Below are 17,967 nucleotides of genomic sequence, written 5' to 3' on the forward strand. Positions count from 1 at the left end.
GAAGAGGTCGAGAGTATTTGGATGTCTTCAAGACCTTGACGTTATCTTGTGCCTCAAGGCCGAATATTTCTGAAGCCTTAAATTAACTGTTGACACCAAAACCGGCCCCGGGGAAAGCTAAGCCCGGGGAAGGATTACGGGGTTTCCGTAAAAGTGACTCCACCCGAAGTAGCGAATATGGCCAATCCAAAGAGCCGTTTAGGAGATTGCCTATCGCCATTGTCAACGGCAGATGGAGTCTAGTTAGCTCCCGTCCAAGCCACCGAGGCCTGGGGATCTTTATATTCGTCGCCATGCCGGTTTTTGACAGCTTCGGAATTTCTAGAGAATAGACGATACCCCCCTGCAAACGAATCACTCATTTGTCCAGATATTGTATTCTTGTTGAATTGAATTACAAGAAATACTGGACTTTAAAGAATCCAGCCTCTGTCACAATGGACATTTTCTCTGAAGTCGGCGCGCCTGCCGTGGCTGTGGCATCTGCCTTGTCGGTGGCCGCCGGTGCATATCTGAATGCGAAGCTTGGAATTTCCACCGATTTGCGAACAATCGCTCGCGATAAGGCTGCCATGAAGCGGTTAAACGACCGCATCGCTAAGCTCGATGGCTCAGCAACCATCTACAAGCTACTTGAGCGGGCAGTGGAGCTTGAAGGACGAGGTACCGCCGATGCGCTCTGGTTTGAGCATAAGACATGGTCATACAGCCAATTGAAAGATTGTGAGAATAGCCCCCCTGTTGGCAGAAAACATTACATCTGATTTCTAATGCGCCTTTCTGCAGTGGCCGACAGGATGGCTGCTCTTTTGAAGAGCCGTGATATCAACACCGGTGATACAGTGGCTGTGTTTACCACCAACTCACCGGAAATGGTAGTAATTCTATATGCTTTGTCGAAATTGGGAGTCGTGGCAGCAATGATTAATACCAGTCTGAGAGGTTTGTTAATCCAATTCCAATCCACGAGGATATACCTCTGACACTAGGGACAGATGATACTTTCATCCATTGTCTCAACGTCTCCGGCTCCAAATCAATCATCTCAACCGCAGATCTGTCTCAGCACATCTGCGTCGACCTACCACACTTTACATACAGCATGGGGTCATTCGAAGGTGTCGAAACAATCTCAGCCGAGGTCGTCACCCCCGAAACTCTCCAGCGATATTCCCCATCAGGAATTTCCGCAGCCAAGCGCACCATGAAAGATATCTGCGTCTTGGTATACACATCAGGAACAACTGGAAAACCCAAAGCTTGCGCAATCCGCAACATGCTCGCCATGATCACCGCCACCCCACTCTCACAAGATGTCGACAACCCCGAAAAGTACCACCCATTCCGCGTATACTCCCCTCTCCCCCTCTTCCACGGCACAGCCTTCTTCATCGGCCTATGCGCCGCCATCGGTAACGGAGGTACATTATGCCTCGGACGCAAATTCTCCGCCTCCCGCTTCTGGAAAGAGGTGCACGACTCAGGCGCAACCCGTATCTTATATATCGGCGAGCTATGTCGGTACCTTCTTGCAGCGCCACCATCACCCTATGACCAGGACCACAAGTGCATCGTAGCAAGCGGTAATGGGCTGCGCGGAGAGATCTGGGAGAAGTTCCGTAGGCGCTTTAACGTTCCTGAGATCCGTGAGTTCTACCGCTCAACAGAGGGAATTGCCAAATTTGATAACTACGGTGTTGGAGCCTGGGGTGCCGGCAAGATCGGGTTTTCTGGGCCTATCCGCCGGTTTGTGGAAGATGTCACTTTCATCGTCAAGTATGATACTGATACCGAGATGCCGTACCGCGATCCTGTCACTGGGTTCTGTGTGAAGGCTGCGCTTGGAGAAGAGGGCGAGGCAATTGGTCGTGTTCGGGACCGTGGTACACTGATTGAGTATCAGGGCAATGAGGCTGCAACGGAAGAGAAGCTTCTGCGTGATGTGTTCCAGAAAGGAGACTTGTTCCAACGGTCTGGTGATTTGGTGGTTCAAGATGAGTCTGGGTGGGTAAGGTTCCAAGATCGAGTTGGTGACACTTTCCGCTGGAAGGGTGAGAATGTTAGTGCGGGTGAGATTCGGGACCATATTTGCCGGATTGAGGGTGTACATGACGCTGTGGTATATGGTGTGAAGCTGAGTGGGTATGTATTGTGGCTGTGTTCTGCTTTTCTTTTGGTAAGATTGCATTGCTAACAGTCTCTACTAGATATGATGGCCAAGCTGGAGCTGCTGGTATTACACTGGAATCGCCATCGGCTGAGACAGAATTGATGTCGAACTTGTACAAGGAGCTCAGGAAGAAGGGTGTTCCTTCATATGCTCTGCCCCGATTGGTCCGACTTACTGAGAAGTAAGCACTCCCTTGACTGCAATGCTTTGTCTGTGCCACTAATCAAATTATAATCCATAGGGTTGCCACAGGTGTCACTTTCAAGCAGGCTAAAGGTGACTTATCGAAGAAGGGTTGGAATCCTCGTCAGGACTGGGGCGGCGATGTTTTGTACTGGTTGAACGGCACAAATTATCAGAAGTTGGAAGAGCAAAGTTGGGCACAGATTGAGAGTGGTAAAGCAAAGCTCTGAGCCTTTACTCTTAGTAATACGGCCAGTAGTTGCCCCTTTTGTTACAGCAAGTATATAGACACGAATAGACTCGTAGTTAACAGACACTATATTCCCAAAACATAAGCGACCAGACAATAAATGCTCATCGATGTAAACAAGGTGATAACTAAGGTTGCAGTAGGTGGGTCCATGCAAGTGGGTCCAAAACATGGTAGCTATAGTGGGGCCCGAGAGTATTTATAGAAGTTGAGGTCCTTTCTAGTATAGTAGCCTGGGTAGTATGGTAGCTAAGAGTAACTTGCTCTTAGCGAGGCATGGGTCTTTTATGGTTACGCTTGGGATTCAAGTCCGCAGTCTGATGGTTTGTTGTACCATGTACTGCCAGGAACCATTCTCTTCTTTTCTTTCTATGTTTCGTCTTCTTACTCATAATGTACCTACTGGTTGCCACTCGTGCTAGATATTTGGATCAGGAATATGGCATGACATATTGCCCTGCAACTTCAAAAACGGTGCACCACACAGCATGGTTGGACCTGAGAAGTGTCGTTAGGTATAGATCGGGGTTAATACTCGCTTGAGACATAGTGCTGTCCATTCAGATTTATGCGGACTCGCTTTCATCACTCTGATCTGGTCATAAAGTCTCATACCTAGCTTGGATACCGGTATATTTCTCAACTTGAGATGCAAATGTAGTTGACAAACTAGTTTTGTCCTTTGGGCCTTGAGCGCCATGGGACTTGATGATGGGAGACTTGATGCATCTGACATATTGCGTCGAACAACAAGGTTGATTATCTTAGGTAATTATCCGAGGCCTATTGTATACGCGACACTATCTGTTTCCAACTGACATGGCGGAAAGGAAAACGTCAAATAAGCAAGAGGGGGATTCCTAGCGAACATGGCCCAAAAGACCACCAGACCACGGTCTATGATCTCAAGGGGAATTGACCAGGACGTATGCCTCATTAAGAGAAAGTCTGATGTCGCTGCTCCTTACCACACTACCCGATACGCTGTCACGTAACCTCCCCTCAATGCCGCCCGACATAAAAGACCCGCCTTCGCTGCTCATATTCCCCGGCACATCTATTGCCTTCTTCAGGGTACGTTAAGATTGTCCATGAAAGCCCCTTTTATGCTTAGAAATACTATTGATCTCCTTGAGAAAGCAATGATTTATGATACGTTTGCGAGCATGATTTAGTCATAATGTGGCCGAGCGGAGTCATATTTTGCCCGACTCTGACCAGCAGAAATCAATAACATGCCGGAAACATATTGCAGGTCCAAAATGCCAGGGCTGCTTTGCCATTGGCATGATAGCGCTCCACAAATTGAACCTTAGTTCATTTCCATGGTTTCAATAGGAGGTACTTTGTTTCTTAAGCTTGCTGCTTTGATTCTTCGCTATGCCCAAACTTGTTTAGCGCAGAACCTCCGATAATACTCTTTATCCTTAGAGTGGGAAGAAAGCGATAGCATCGAGGCTAGCATATTGTTCAAAGCCGAAGAATTTTTAACTGCTTAATTCGAAAATGTGGTATTCCAAAATGAGGTTTTTTCTACGACGGTGGCCAAGGAGGCTGATGAATCACTTGGATGGTAGAACAATGTCGCCGAGTCGGATGAATAAACATTCCGCCAATTACGTGTAAATCGTCATCGGTGAAGTCTCTGGGGCCTGTATTAACATTTAAATTCCGACAACGCGCTTTGCTATAAAAGTATCAGGTAGCTAGCTGCTATACCTATAGATGTAATCTCTTTGATCACTCTGGAGTAAGCAAACTTTGCCGCTAGTATCGTCATCACAAACCGCTCGATATTTTCCCCCATATCCATGGCTTCAGACAATCTAGTTATTGTTGTTCTTGGGTCAACAGGAAATCAAGGCAGAGGTGTGCTTCAGTCACTTCTCCGCGAAGTCTCAGCTACATGGCACGTTCGCGCAATTACGAGAAATGTGGGATCTCCTGCGGCCCAAGAGCTTCTGAAAACTTTCCAAACTCCGGACGAGCGCTTGAGTCTTAAAGCTGGTGACATTTACGATCTTGCAAGCCTCAAAGATGCATTCAGTGGGGCGCATGGTGTGTTTGCGGTGACCAGCGAGCTCTCAGGCAAAATTATCGCGAATGAAGAAGGCATGAAACATGAGCTTCAAGCAGGCAAAAATATTGTTGCTGCCGCCAAAACTTGCAACGTGAAGCACTTTGTTCTTAGCAGCTTGCCTAATATGAAACAAGCTACGTCGGGTAGGTTCCAAAAGATCTTTCACATGGACCACAAATCCATTATCGAGCAATGGGCCAAAGATGAATTATCAGCGGTAACATGTCTCATTCCTGGTAAGTACCATAGTATTGAAGAAAATATTCTGTCTTTGCCGCTTCTTTGAAGATCACATGTGTTAACACTCGTCTCCCCACAGGTCTTTTCTTCACCAATTTGAAGCGACCACAGTATTGCCGAAGAGAAGGTCAGGCCCATGGAGCTCAAGTCTAGCACATCCTCTAATCTTGAAGCAGAAAATGGAGTTGTTCGCTTTTGTCCACCGATCCCGGCCACCAAGCTTGTTGAATGGGTCGATCCTGAACATGACATGGGAATATTTGCTGCACGTAAGTTCTGCCATCAACTCAGATAGCCGTACTGCAATCATTTTGCTTTGCTCAAGCTAATTCTTCTACAATAGGGGTGTTTGCCCTGGGAGTCACGAAGACAAATGGTAAAAGCTATTTTGTCGGTGGTAAAAAGTTACGTATGGAAGATCTTGCATCGACATTCGCACGACACACCGGCCAACCAGCGATCTATGATCCAATTACTATTGATGAGTGGGCCGATATGGCTTCCCATTCAGTTGGTCCCGGATTCAAAGAGGATATCCGTCAGATGATGGAATGGTTTTCGATTGCACCAGAGGAGAAAAGATGCTATGGCGCTCTCGATCCTGCTGATGACGTTGCGCTCGAAGAACTTGGCTTAGAAGCTAGTTCCTTCGAAGATTGGTTAAAACGTTCCAACTGGGCTGGACCATAAGTGGCATCTGCGGGGAAGTTCTACGAAACTTCGTTGAAAATTCTGAAGGTGATCTTTGACCTTCCTCCAACTATGAGTCTCAGATTATTTGATCAATTCCTCCAAGCTTCCAGGTGGATCTTCTAATAAAGTTGTGTACACAATCCTGAGAAATGATGTGCTCCTGATTTGTGATTTTATATCTGCCGCCACTGCGAACGCAAGGGCAAATGGGCAGAGATATCAATATATTGCTTGGCTTCGAAATTGTCCGTAGACTGTAAACTCAGCCATTCAACAGAATCGAGGAGTCAGGGGGAGGGTAACGAGGAGTACTTGTGGCCGTAGAGACGCCTTGCCATCAGCCTTGAACATCACCGGGGTGCAGAATAGAGATGGTAAGAGATGGTAAGAGGTGGTGGGCGGTCAAGTTCATCATCTACATCTCCACATCATTGTCAAGCCATCGTTGTTTGCTTGGCTGCTTAAGCACCCCATATGGATGTCATTAATGTGGAAATCAGATGGTCGAGTGATGCAGGAAGTCCAATAACTAGCTAGGATGGTCCCTTGAAGCTTGGAATGAATGTCGCTTCAGAATCGAGATGATGGACAAAAGTACTTGACAATGCCCAGGTGCTGTTGATTTGATGCCGATCACTGATAAGGAACTGGAGTATAGTGGGTCAGATTAACTCCCCACCTTTAGCATGAGATGAGAGAAGACAACTTCACGGATCTCGGTGGTAGAACAAGATGAACCTATGAAGTTGTATAAAAGATAGTCCGTATTTTTTTTCTCAGCCACAACCTGCAGGTACATGAGGCGTAGAACCATTGGTGGACATAAATAGTATAGATCTGCCCCTGGGATCACGTGTAGAGGCGTCATCAAGTGACATCTCTTCCAAGGTTTCTCCTCACCCCAACTTCTACCTCCGCCTCTTGATCCCAACCCCACACCTTGTTTGAGCTAGAAACTATTTTCGCGATATTCAACTGCATATATCCGAGAGATCTACAATTTGCTTTTCCTCAAACTACAGCTGTCACAGCCATGAGGTTCTTATCAGCTGCCAGCGTCTTGGTTCTTACCGCCCCTCTTGCAAACGCAGCCGCATTCTCTATCTTCGATCCCACGCAGGCTTCACTGAAGCCGACCGATAACGAGAAGTACCCAGTGAATGGTGACAACCCATTGCAGTACTGTGCCAAACCAGACAGTTACAAAATCGAGATCGAGTCGGTGGATCTGGCACCTAACCCACCTCTACCGTACGTCATTCACGAGTGTTGTCTCAGTATATTTCGCTAACATCTTGGTGGTAACAGAGGAAAGAAGTTGACAATCTCCGCCAAAGGTACCCTGCTCGAGAGAATCGAGAAGGGCGCTACCGTGAACCTGGAAGTGAAGTGGGGTCTCATCACTTTGATTAAGCAGACCGTCGACCTATGCGATGAGCTTAAGAACGTGGACCTCGAATGCCCCCTCGAGAAGGGCGAGATGATCTTGAAGAAGGAGGTGGACTTGCCCAAGCAGATCCCACCGGTACGTTTTCTTTATAATTGTTTCAGAGCTAAGCAAGCAGCTAACGGCGTTTTTACAGGGCAAATACTCCGTTCTTGCTGATGTCTACAACAAGGAGCAGAAGCAGGTCACTTGCCTCAAGGCGGATGACATCGTGTTTCACTTCTAATCCTGTCTATCTTAGACATTGCTTTGCATCCACTCACCAGGTGGCATCTCTCGATTTGCTGAATTGTCAACCTCATTAGCTTATGTGCTTGACTCGGGGATCAAGCATCTGCAATGCTCTTTTCCATGCCCTTCTCATGACTACCCCAATATTCGCATTCTCTTGTTTCAAGTTCTATAACGCTTTGCAGTACTTTCGGATATCATTTGGAATCCCTCATTTCTACGCTGTTTGCATTTGTTGCCTTGTTTATAATCGTTTGTATAAACCATAACTGGGTACGAGTGTAAACCTGACCGCTACATCTGGCTGTGACTACAATATACAATCCGTCATCTCCGCTGACCACGCAATGTATGTTAAATAAATTCCGTATAGCCGCCAAGAGAATATATGTAGAGGGTATTCGGACTCGTTCCAGTTGCGTTGGGTATCTTCCCTATCTGATATTTCCATATTTTCTTCCCAATTATGCTCAAGCGCCGAGATCATCAATGATAGGATCAAATGTGTTGCGCAGACCCTGGAGGCGGAACAGCGAAACCAATTCACCATTTCCCGGCTAAATGAGAACGACAAACATCCATGTAAAACAAGCCTACTCCCCAAACAGGCGGCGGACACGCTTGAGAACACTATCCTTCTCTGGGTCGTAGGGGTGGTCTTTGCTGGGGATTTCAAGGACAGCTGGGAAAGGATCGGCGAATGCGTCGACGATATGGCGGATGCGTTCTGCGATCTGAGGTTGACATATATGTTAGCGGATGTAGGCAATGAAATGCGAGTGTTTCAAATATTTAGCGCAGGATATGGAGAAGCAACTTACATGCTGGTTAATCAAGAGCACGGCAATGTCTTTCCTCTCCTGGGTGAAGTTCTGGAAGGCCCGTTCGATCTCTGAGGTCTCGGTCTTGGAATCAACGACTAGGAAGTTTCTCTGGGAGTCCGGTGGTTCAGTGACATGCTGTAAAAAGAGCCAGCAAGTTAGCATAGCGTTTCATATGAATGTCATATAGATGTGACGTAGATGGGGTAGTGAAGAGTATCATACCCCGATGCCTGCGAGCAAAAGACCAGTAACAGAGCTACATGATAAGTCGAGCTAGGTTAGCCAAGCACGATATTTTCGACGAAGAGCAAATTGGAAGAAAGTGTCTTTACTCTTCATCGCCAATGACAGCAAGGAATTGCCGGTCCTGGGGTATCGAGTTAGCGATCGGAGGGGTCATTCTATCGACTTCATGTCAAATACCTTGTATGTTGCGGCCGATGCCGCCATGATGAGGAAAAATAAAAGAGCCTGAGATCTCCGAGATATACAGTCCTCGAACTAGCAGTTCGAAATAGATCAAGGGAATGACAGATCTGGTCCAGCTGTTCGTTGATCGCCGTGGTTATCGCCGGCAGCTGCGAATTACATAAGCTGATGCAATTTCTCAAGAGTTGTTTACTCCCGGGTATCATTGTCCGCAAACAATCGTGGAATCGCCTTTGACTCAACCCTCACATTTGATGTGCTTGCGTTATATTATTGATTAGATCGAAGTTGCTGAGGAACAGCTTCTATCTACTACCACCATCCTCTGACATAATGCCTCGACTTGTACGCCGCCGCCCGTTCTCCGAGCGCATACTCTCATACCTGAATCCATATGACTTTCTGCTTTGGCTTTCTGAGGAATTTGAAGCCGGTGATTGGGATCAACTGGAGAAAAACTGGGCTTTGCCTATCGGTATTGCGCTCAACTTGATCTTGCTTATTGCGCGAGCAAATAGTCGGTCCGGTGGTAGCAAGGCTTTCGATGATGTGTTCGGCGACGACGACGGCACATCTCTGCGTGGGTGGCTTGTATGTTACTCTCCCTCTCGTGTTCCTCCCTCTCCTTCTATCTGTATATTCCTGAGATTGATGAATAAAAAGCTAATCGGTCCTGATTGTTCCGCTTAGGCCTCATTTATCGCCCATTTGATGGCTGTCGCCTCTGTGACCAATGCAGTCTACACATTCCAGAAGAAGAGACGCTATCGCCTGTTTGAGAATTCCATTGATAACAATCCGGCGACCCCGTCGGCGCATCGTGTACGGGTTGATTCAAGCCCCAGGATGCCGTCTCCCTTGCGGTACATCGCCAAAGCGCTATCATCAGAATCGGCACACTCGAGAGCACACCCCGACGCACAGCGGGATGTCTGGGAGCTTGCAATTTGGGATCCTTCGCCACTTTGCCTCCGGCTCTTTTGTCTGTTCAGCCCAGGACACGTCTTAGTATACTGGCTGTTCCTCCCGACACAGCTTTCCGATCCACGACCCAGCGTGACGATTGTGACGACAATAGTTTTGACAGCTCTTCTATCTGTGCAAATGTCCTTCATATCTTCTTCGTACACGCAACAAGCCAAGGACCAGAAGGTTATACACAAAGAGGTCTTCAAAGAATATGACACCAAATATGTACAACCTCGGACACATCCCGTGATGAGAGATGTTGGCACTCAATTCTCGGATCCCTATGGTGAACCACCGAAGACCGAGGACGAATTTAACAGGGTTGAAACTTATAGCCCCGCTGTCATCATTAACCGTGGTTTCAAGACCAGCCCCAACCCCAATTACCTCAAGCACGTCGACCCAGAAGGTTTCACGCCGGTCCGCCAGTCGACTACCTCTACTCCGATCTCCTCTAAGTTCCAAGGACCCCCAACCCACACTCCGAGCATGTCTCGAGATGGCTCGCCGATGGCGCGAGGTAACAACCGCACAACAATGCGACAACCGCAATTCCGATCCACTGCAACAACAACAGGTGATGGAGGAAGCCTTGGTGTCTACAGTCATGCAAACTCCCCACTGAGGAAATCTGCGACAACTTCATTTGACCGCCGTTTACAAAGCAACGGAGACTTTGTTTACAAGGAGCGTGGTACAACTCCCTTGATGCGAACCTCCAGTCCGCTGAAGAGAAGCAGTGTACCGGGAGGCGGTCCAGCTACCGTCAATAGATCAGATAACTTCAACTCTCGCCGAGAACCGGGGCGATTTTAATACGAATATGAATGACCAAATTCCATTTCAACAAGCATGAAAGATTGCCGACTCGGCATCAGATGCGCAGTTTCCTATTCACCTTCCAGACGATAATGACGCGGTAGCAGCACCTTTCGTACATACATCATTCTTAGTTGAGGCTATACCTGGTGCAGCTTTACATTTGACGTTTTGTTTTATGGTATTCATGCACATTCGCCACGCTGGGGAATGCAAGCTGCTCATCTAGGGCTCCCAAAATTATGGCTCATGATATTTCTTTTCCGATTGCCCAAAGTTGATTTTGTTCGACTTGATCATTGTTTTCAATTCAATTGGTGGATAGGTTGCCTCGGAGTTCTTAAGTTATCAGTCCACTATGTCCACGCTGTGATCCAGATATAGATCGCACTTTCTCTGCATTCAGCTCTTGCAACTTTCAAAGATAATGCAATTCATTTTAAAATGTTCGAGAGGAAACTGCCATTCCAGATGATGGTGGAGCATTTCAAACGGCATTCGTCCTAGGGGCTGGCATTCCTCATCACCTGGCATTCCAATCAACCACATTATTCTTACGCGTTATGAGCGACCGCCCGTGGAGATCTCTCAACAGGCAGTCTCTTGAATCACCCCACTCCTCCGGGCCTTGAGTCTTTCATATCCTTCGTTCTACAGCCGCCGACCGACATAGAGCTTACCTTGGGAAAACCACCACAGGGAACGACCACTCTCTCATCGCTCCTATACGGCATGGGCTAGGGCAATTATCCGCTGTGCTGTGCCAGTAGCATTGGCAACCCTGACAACAATCATTGTTAGCCTCACCCCAACATGGACGAAGCTCATGTCGCATTGCCCAACGGACACCTTGTGAATCTCTCACCACGACCTATACGCCAGACTTCCTACAAAGCATACCGTGTCGAGTACAAGCCCTCGACGGAGCTCTCGGCAACACCTCCACCTAGATACCCGCAAGAAGAAATACCAACAGGGTATGTTGTTGCAAGAGGTGCACCGGCGAATATATCTCAAATGTCAAAAGCTACCAAGCTGCCAGTCCCGAGGTCTTTCTCTGGAAGCCGTAACGATGATTCCAGCCAGACGTCTAGTCCCAGAATTCCTAAACTGACCCCAGCCAGCCATTCCTTGGGACGGCTCGGTGACCAGCCTAGATCTGCGGACAAAGGTCATGATCCATACTGGAGGAAGATCCGAGAAAAATTGGAGGAGTCGCCGTTGTTACCAAGACGTGTCAGGAGTAAGGAAAGCGACAGAACAGAACCTCCCAGCTCGCCCATCTCCTACCACCGCAGCAGACTTCCCGCTAGCACTAGCCAAAATCTGGCAAGCCCCCGGGCAATCAACGCACCATCAGGCATACCAAGTCCAAGCACTGTTAAGAGCAGTGCCGCGCAGGGGAGCAAAAAAAATGATCCCACCACTATTTCTGAGGACAGCCGAAACAGCTGGCGGAAGCAAGGTGACCAATGGGTCAACATGGATGTGGCCGAAACCACACCCCAGAAATCAGTGAAAACAAACGCGACGACTGATTCCAGCCCTCGGTCTCATCCTTCCATCTCCCCAGTATCTGCCGAGCACAGTTCTATCACCGACTGGGAAGATCGATTCGTCGTGAACATGCCAACTGCAAAAGATCCCAATCCGCCAACGATGACGGCACAACAAATTGCCGAGTATCAAAGAAGCATTGAACGAGTACACCGGGCCGGTGGGGAGATGACAGACCCGGAAACATTGCCTAGTCGCAACGCGTCTCCCGAGATCAAATTCGTGCCTAGCGAACAAAGAACCCAGAGCCCAAGGGCGGCCAACACATATGACGGGGCACACGATGGGCATCAGATGCCGAGCTTGCCACGAGACCAACATCGCCCATCACCGCAGGCTCTGCAAAATTCTCAGCCGGAGCAACATTCACAGCCCCAGCCCACGACTGCGTCGCAACGTCAACTAGCCACCCACTACTATAGCCCAGATGAGATCGGATATAATCGGATTAGCACAATTTGGGAGGAATCTCCCGCAAAAGCGAAGGAAAAAAGACACCCTCAAAATGCGGATGGGTCTTTTTTTAGGGTGCAGGGAAATATCTGGGGAGAAGAACCCAGACGAAATCCTCACGTTCGCTTCCCTAGACGATGCGAGTCTGCATCCACTCCCATTGGCCCTGCCTTCCAAGAACAAGCAACAGGCGCCGAAGCAAGTGAGGAAAGTGACGGACCGACATGCCATCCAAAGAGTCGAGGAGACCATAGTCCTCCAAGAAGAGCGACCACAAACTTCTCAGAATTCGAGACCTGCCCAATGCTCGAAGCCATCAGCCATGTACCAAGATCGGAGCCGGTCCCAGAACCCCTCTACAATTCCGCGCACCAGGTCCCAGGACTCGAGCAAGGAGAACTACCACCCTACCAGCAATACACCGGAGCGGTCCAGGAGTCTAGAAGAAAACGGGGGGGGACGACGATGTGTTCATTATCACACCCACTACCACACGCACCATGATTCCCACGCCCGACAAGAAAGCATCTTCGCCAAAGCCGCAAGGGCTACGTCGTCCTGGTGGCACAAATCACACCGTCACCGCAGAGGCTATCCAAGCCGTCCGGGCAAAGGCTCAGATAATTTCCACGCCATCGGGGTTGCGGCCCGGGCGACCCAACATGATGACCAAGCCAACAGGGCGCACCTTGACAACTTCGCAAACGTTTCCACTCCGCAGCATCTCCGCCCAGCCGAAAGACCGAGACGACGAGGGTCAAGACGAAGATCACGCGCAAGATCGTACTCCAGAACGAGCACAGGGCACAGCGCCCAATTCTATCCGTGGCTTCATCCGTACCACCGGGCTGGCAAGGCCTTCAGGGATAGCCAGATCACCCACAGATAACATTGCTACGATCCTGCGCAACAGGACCGAGTCCCTCCGTACACGTGCCGAGTCTCTGCGGAATGATTCGGGGTCACCCCAGCGTGTGAACCAGCAGCAGTCGCCAAGTCCTCAACCAGCTCTTCCATCCAGGGACAACTCAGAATCATCACGATCGGCACGGTCCTTTCAGTCCACCAAGGACACCCCAACTGTCTCGGCAAACAAGCCTCCCTCGCCGCCAAAAAAGGTCACGACGGAAAACAAGCCAGAGGAAAACAAACAATCTCCCTCACGACCACCCACACCAAGCAAGCTAATAACGAAAAGAGTGACCTTATCAGAGGAATGTCCTTCGTTGGCAAACCCTGCCAAGCCCCCTAACAAGCCCACTACATCAACCAAAAAGATTTCTGTACTAGCAAAGCCGTCCAAGTTGGATAAACTCTCCAAGATCGCAAAACCAGCCGCTTCTGAAAAGCCTCCTTCTAAGGAAAAGAAACCTGATACTTCGCAAAAAAAGGAAGAGCGGGTGAAAACCCTTCCTCGTCTCCGTACTTCTGGTAAAGTTTTGGAAATTGCTGAGCTAGACGGGCTTCAGGTTGCGAGTCCCACCAAGGAGTCTCTTCAGTCGAGTATCACAGACGTCTCTGCCGATTTAGGTGACATGCGCTCCCAAGACAACGCTGATTCTGACGGCGAGGGACCCAACCCTTTGGCCCTTTCACTTCTCTTCAATATTCTTGTTGTTGCCGTCACCCAAGTGAATAACGCTTTTCGGATGGGCACCGGTAGCCCTTACGTCAAATTTGTGGTCAATAACACACTGAACATGACCAGCCATTGTTGGCGCGTCTCCAAATGCATCTACATCGTGGTGTCACGCTACCAGGCCACAGGTGCCTGGCCCAAGCCTCGCAATGATCAGGCTATCAGCCGGTTCATGGTGGAGCTTCTTCAAGCCATCGTGTATCTCTTGATTCTTGGGATTTCTGCCATACTGATAGGCCGTACTGCCGGCTACGTCGTCCTCGTGTCCAGTTGGATTATATGGTTTGCCAAGCCATTTGCGTGGGCCTTCCAATGTGTTGGCCGTGCCCTAATAATGTAAAATTAGCCTATCCTTTAGCTGTACGCTTGAAAAGATGGTTTCTCTACAAGTCTTCAGTTTGGAAGCGGGACGTCCGTCGATTTTGGTGCTATCGGGTCTTGGTTTTGGTCTCAAGCGGTTCTATCTACTCGCCTACCTACTGTCTTGCAACTGTATTTTTATCTTATTATTAAATACGTCCCAGAACTTGGATATTCTACATGCAATCCATTTATTGTCCTGTATGCCAATGTATGTAGTAGTAGACAAGAACATGGATTGATATTGATATGGACCTAAAACCGAGACACAAAAGCTGAAGGCCCAGAACACACAGTGATGTGCCTCTCCCATGTTGAAGAGAGAAATAAGATCACATGCATATTTTGTCGTGTCCCCTCAAATCCAGAATCCAGTCTTATGTACGATGTTCTCTTTCTTTTGCTGTCACAAAAACAAAAACAAAAACAAAAAAAAAACAGACCCAACTCCGACATCCTGGTGTTGAATGGTCCTGTATGCTAGCCCCGGGATAACCTTGCAAAAGCAGAGAAAAGATAAGGAATTTAAACATAGAAAGATCCTTTCGCAAACATTTTTGATGTCCGGATATGCGTTGAGCAATCCTTTTTCCAGTTCATGCGAATGAGATATCCAATTAGCCGAGGTGAATTCGGCATCGTATGAGATAAAAGCAGCATCCAAGAAAAATTCGACAGAACGGAAAAAGGAAGAAGAAAAAGGAGAAGGGAAAAAGCAGGGTTGGGCTACCGTGGACAGTTATAGCCGCCACTGCGAAAGCTCTATGAAATGAAGAAAAACCAAACAAAGACGAGAAGAAGGAATAAGCCGCGAAGGCAAAATTATGTTGAATTTTTGTTTTTTCTTTCATTCTTTTGATTCCTCCGTTCTTCTGGACTATTGTTCTGGACTGTATTAGACCAAACAGAAAATATGACATAGTCCAGAAGAGAAGCACCGGGCCTGGAGAAGAATGGACCCGATAAAATAAAAGAGAATCCGATCGACGAAGCGCCATTGTTAAAAGAGACGGGGTATCGGTACATTATGTTGAAATGAAAACGCTGAGGAAGAAATCGTTGAGAGGTCTTCAGTCGTGACGCCATAAGACATTGCAGGGGGAGCCCGAGATGTGTTGGAGTGGTTGTTTGTATGGGCTGTGTTATCGTTGAGATGAGTGATGTTGAATTAGGTATGTTGAGTTGGTGTTAATGGGGGATTTGCAAAGGTGGCATACGACCGAGGTAGTTGGTCGAGGGTATGAATGGATATCAAACCAGTTCTGAGTTAAGGGGAACTGGGTTTAGTTGGCAGCAACGCCATTTTGTTCGGTGTGACCGTTGGTCAATGGCTTTTCAGGGACCTCGACCTCGACTTCGGCGTTAAGCTCTTTGATCTCAAGGCCATCGAATAATTCGAACAGAGCATTAGATCTGTGGAAGTCGTTATCGACAATATTGACGAGATACCAGTCGTCCATGACCTGCTGAATCAGCTTGCGACTAGGGCTGGCTGCGTCGTGACACTTGGACCAGTGCTCGCCCAAGAGGTATGCCTCATCCTTCCAGGCCAAGAAACTGACTGTCTCGACAATTGTGGGCTGAATGATCTCTCGTCCAGCGAAGATACCCCATGTCAGGGCATTCGGGCTGTCACGGGTGTTGGTCTTGAGCTCGCCCTTCTTGTTAGTGGCGTGGTAGGTCAAGTCATCGTTCTTCTCGATGCGAGTGATGAGCTCATCGACCAAGTTGGAGGGGACCAGAAGCTCAAGGTAGGCTTTCTGGTAGACGAAACCATTCTTCGGGCCCCATCCGTACACAGGATGAGACGACTTGACTCCATTGACAGCGGGCTGAGAGTTGATTGTCAGGAATCCGCGCTGGTTTAGCTTGAGCAAGTCCTCCTGGATATCGTGGGCCTCGGTTGTGATTGGCGAGTCACTCCACGGCAGTCGGTCAAGTTTACCGGCCAAGAAGTCAACAAAGATGTTCGAGATATCCTTGATCGATTTTGGCTCGCCCCAGAGTTTGATGTTCTGCTCATTCGTGCCCTTCAGGCCCACGCCATAAGCGTCAAGTTCACCGAACGCAGGTGAACGAGAATCGGTCCAGCGACCATTAGGGTACTCGTCCCATGTCTGGGTACGAGCAACGTATGATGAGTTCCGGTTACGCCAGAACACTGGTCGCACGTCTTCCGTCCTTCGGCCGAGGCCAAGGGAGGGTCGCCAAGGCAGCGCGCGTTGAATAGGTGATTCGTCCGACGGGGAAAGGTCGAGCTCTTTGAGAACCAACTGAGTGGCCTGAGCCAGGTTCATGGTATAGCTAGACAATTTGTTAGAACATATCCGGATACTAGGATTGAGATATTAGTAAGGAATACTCACAAATGCAGGTGCTTGATACCAGCAGCGATCAGCTGTCTGCACATATTGGCAATCAAAGTCTTTCCGATATCTCGAACCGCGGAATCGTCGTTCTTGACCGGCTCAAGGGCCTCCATCCACTGAGGAGGCACTCGAACCTTGGTCCAGTTGCATCGACGAATGAAAGAAGCGTATGTCTGGATGGGCATGATACCGGGGATGATGGGGACAGTGATGCCCTTGGCTCGACACTTTTTCACCCATTCGATGAAGTTGTCTGCGTCATAAAACATCTGAGTGACGACGAAAGAACTGCCCGCATCAACCTTCTCCTTCAAGTGGTCGATTAATTGGTCCACATCCGTGTTGTCATCGGCGCCCTCGGGATAGCCACCCACACCAATATCGAAGTGGTTGCCGTATTTGTCCCGAATGTATTTAACCAGATCCTTCGCATAGCAAAATCCATTTTCAGCGGCCTCCCATGTTTCCTTGTCTCGGGGTGGGTCTCCTCGAAGAGCCAGAATATTGGTGCAGCCAGCTTTGTAGGCAGCTTGGAGCGCTTGATCAACTTTCTCCAATGGCATATCTGTGCAAGTCAGGTGCATGCAAGTTTCCAAGCCATATACCGATTGTGCCACGCTAACCATCTCGCAAGTCAGATCCGATAAGCGACCACCAGCACCCCAGGTGATGTCGATGAATGAAGGACCCAACCCATGCATGCGGTCCATTCGGTCATAAAGATTCTGTACACCCTGGGCGGTTTTGGGAGGGAAGAACTCGAAGGAGATTCCAGTCTTTCCCTCCGCCTCGTTTTTAGCAAGCTTCTCCCGAATATGCATCGTGTCGGGTTAATCTGGTTTTTTGTAAGCATATCACGTATATCTAACGAGCCATCAATTCCATCACGAATTGTACTCTTGAACAAACATACCGGAGCACAGTAATTAATTAGATTGTTTGTGGGACACCTGTGCAGATGAGACTACTGTTGTCTGAGACCCTGAGCACAATCCCTGTGTACTTGTGACACCTAAATGTCCAAGAACCTAAGGAGCAAATGGATAAAACACAAAGAAAAGTAATAAAAAGTGAATAAAAGAAGGAATTGTGAGGCTCGAAGACGAGTGAAGGAGAGGAATGGAGGATACCGGTGAGCGGAACATTTGGGGGGACAACATTTGGCGGGGAAGGCCGGCCATCGGAGGCACGTGTTTTGTTACTTTTAAAAAGGAATTAAGGGGAAATTCAAGGGAAAATTCAAGGGAAAAGTAA

General features: G+C 48.4%; 7 protein-coding genes across 7 annotated transcripts; 5 read left to right on the plus strand and 2 right to left on the minus strand.

The window, feature by feature from the left end:
- Positions 1 to 437: 437 nt before the first annotated feature.
- On the plus strand, positions 438 to 2,583 carry N7447_008423 (putative bifunctional fatty acid transporter/acyl-CoA synthetase (FAT1); the record flags this gene model as incomplete). The annotated part of the gene is made up of 5 exons (XM_057232685.1): positions 438 to 723; positions 787 to 942; positions 996 to 2,142; positions 2,208 to 2,351; positions 2,412 to 2,583. 5 exons carry the CDS (start codon positions 438 to 440, stop codon positions 2,581 to 2,583), a joined length of 1,905 nt encoding a protein of 634 aa, XP_057082227.1.
- A 1,831-nt stretch (positions 2,584 to 4,414) lies between these two features.
- N7447_008424 (uncharacterized protein) lies at positions 4,415 to 5,613 on the plus strand (the record flags this gene model as incomplete). The annotated part of the gene is made up of 3 exons (XM_057232686.1): positions 4,415 to 4,919; positions 5,046 to 5,192; positions 5,267 to 5,613. The coding sequence occupies 3 exons, from the start codon at positions 4,415 to 4,417 to the stop codon at positions 5,611 to 5,613; spliced, it is 999 nt and encodes a 332-aa protein (XP_057082228.1).
- A 1,036-nt stretch (positions 5,614 to 6,649) lies between these two features.
- Positions 6,650 to 7,350, plus strand: N7447_008425 (ML domain-containing protein; the record flags this gene model as incomplete). The annotated part of the gene is made up of 3 exons (XM_057232687.1): positions 6,650 to 6,867; positions 6,925 to 7,141; positions 7,200 to 7,350. The coding sequence occupies 3 exons, from the start codon at positions 6,650 to 6,652 to the stop codon at positions 7,287 to 7,289; spliced, it is 525 nt and encodes a 174-aa protein (XP_057082229.1). The 3' UTR covers positions 7,290 to 7,350.
- A 537-nt stretch (positions 7,351 to 7,887) lies between these two features.
- N7447_008426 (H(+)-transporting V1 sector ATPase subunit F) lies at positions 7,888 to 8,568 on the minus strand (the record flags this gene model as incomplete). Its single annotated transcript, XM_057232688.1, has 3 exons — positions 7,888 to 8,028; positions 8,116 to 8,253; positions 8,542 to 8,568. The coding sequence occupies 3 exons, from the start codon at positions 8,566 to 8,568 to the stop codon at positions 7,888 to 7,890; spliced, it is 306 nt and encodes a 101-aa protein (XP_057082230.1).
- A 312-nt stretch (positions 8,569 to 8,880) lies between these two features.
- On the plus strand, positions 8,881 to 10,332 carry N7447_008427 (Nur1/Mug154 family protein; the record flags this gene model as incomplete). Its single annotated transcript, XM_057232689.1, has 2 exons — positions 8,881 to 9,138; positions 9,238 to 10,332. The coding sequence occupies 2 exons, from the start codon at positions 8,881 to 8,883 to the stop codon at positions 10,330 to 10,332; spliced, it is 1,353 nt and encodes a 450-aa protein (XP_057082231.1).
- Positions 10,333 to 11,148: 816 nt separating this feature from the next.
- Positions 11,149 to 14,324, plus strand: N7447_008428 (putative NTP binding protein; the record flags this gene model as incomplete). Its single annotated transcript, XM_057232690.1, has 2 exons — positions 11,149 to 12,720; positions 12,789 to 14,324. 2 exons carry the CDS (start codon positions 11,149 to 11,151, stop codon positions 14,322 to 14,324), a joined length of 3,108 nt encoding a protein of 1,035 aa, XP_057082232.1.
- Positions 14,325 to 15,627: 1,303 nt separating this feature from the next.
- Positions 15,628 to 17,534, minus strand: N7447_008429 (methylenetetrahydrofolate reductase (NAD(P)H) MET13; the record flags this gene model as incomplete). The annotated part of the gene is made up of 2 exons (XM_057232691.1): positions 15,628 to 16,648; positions 16,711 to 17,534. The coding sequence occupies 2 exons, from the start codon at positions 17,532 to 17,534 to the stop codon at positions 15,628 to 15,630; spliced, it is 1,845 nt and encodes a 614-aa protein (XP_057082233.1).
- Positions 17,535 to 17,967: the final 433 nt, after the last annotated feature.

This window comes from Penicillium robsamsonii (genome assembly GCF_028829455.1).
Source record: "Penicillium robsamsonii strain IBT 29466 chromosome Unknown utg000005l_segment0_segment0, whole genome shotgun sequence".
In the NCBI taxonomy this organism is placed as follows: Eukaryota; Fungi; Ascomycota; class Eurotiomycetes; order Eurotiales; family Aspergillaceae; genus Penicillium; species Penicillium robsamsonii.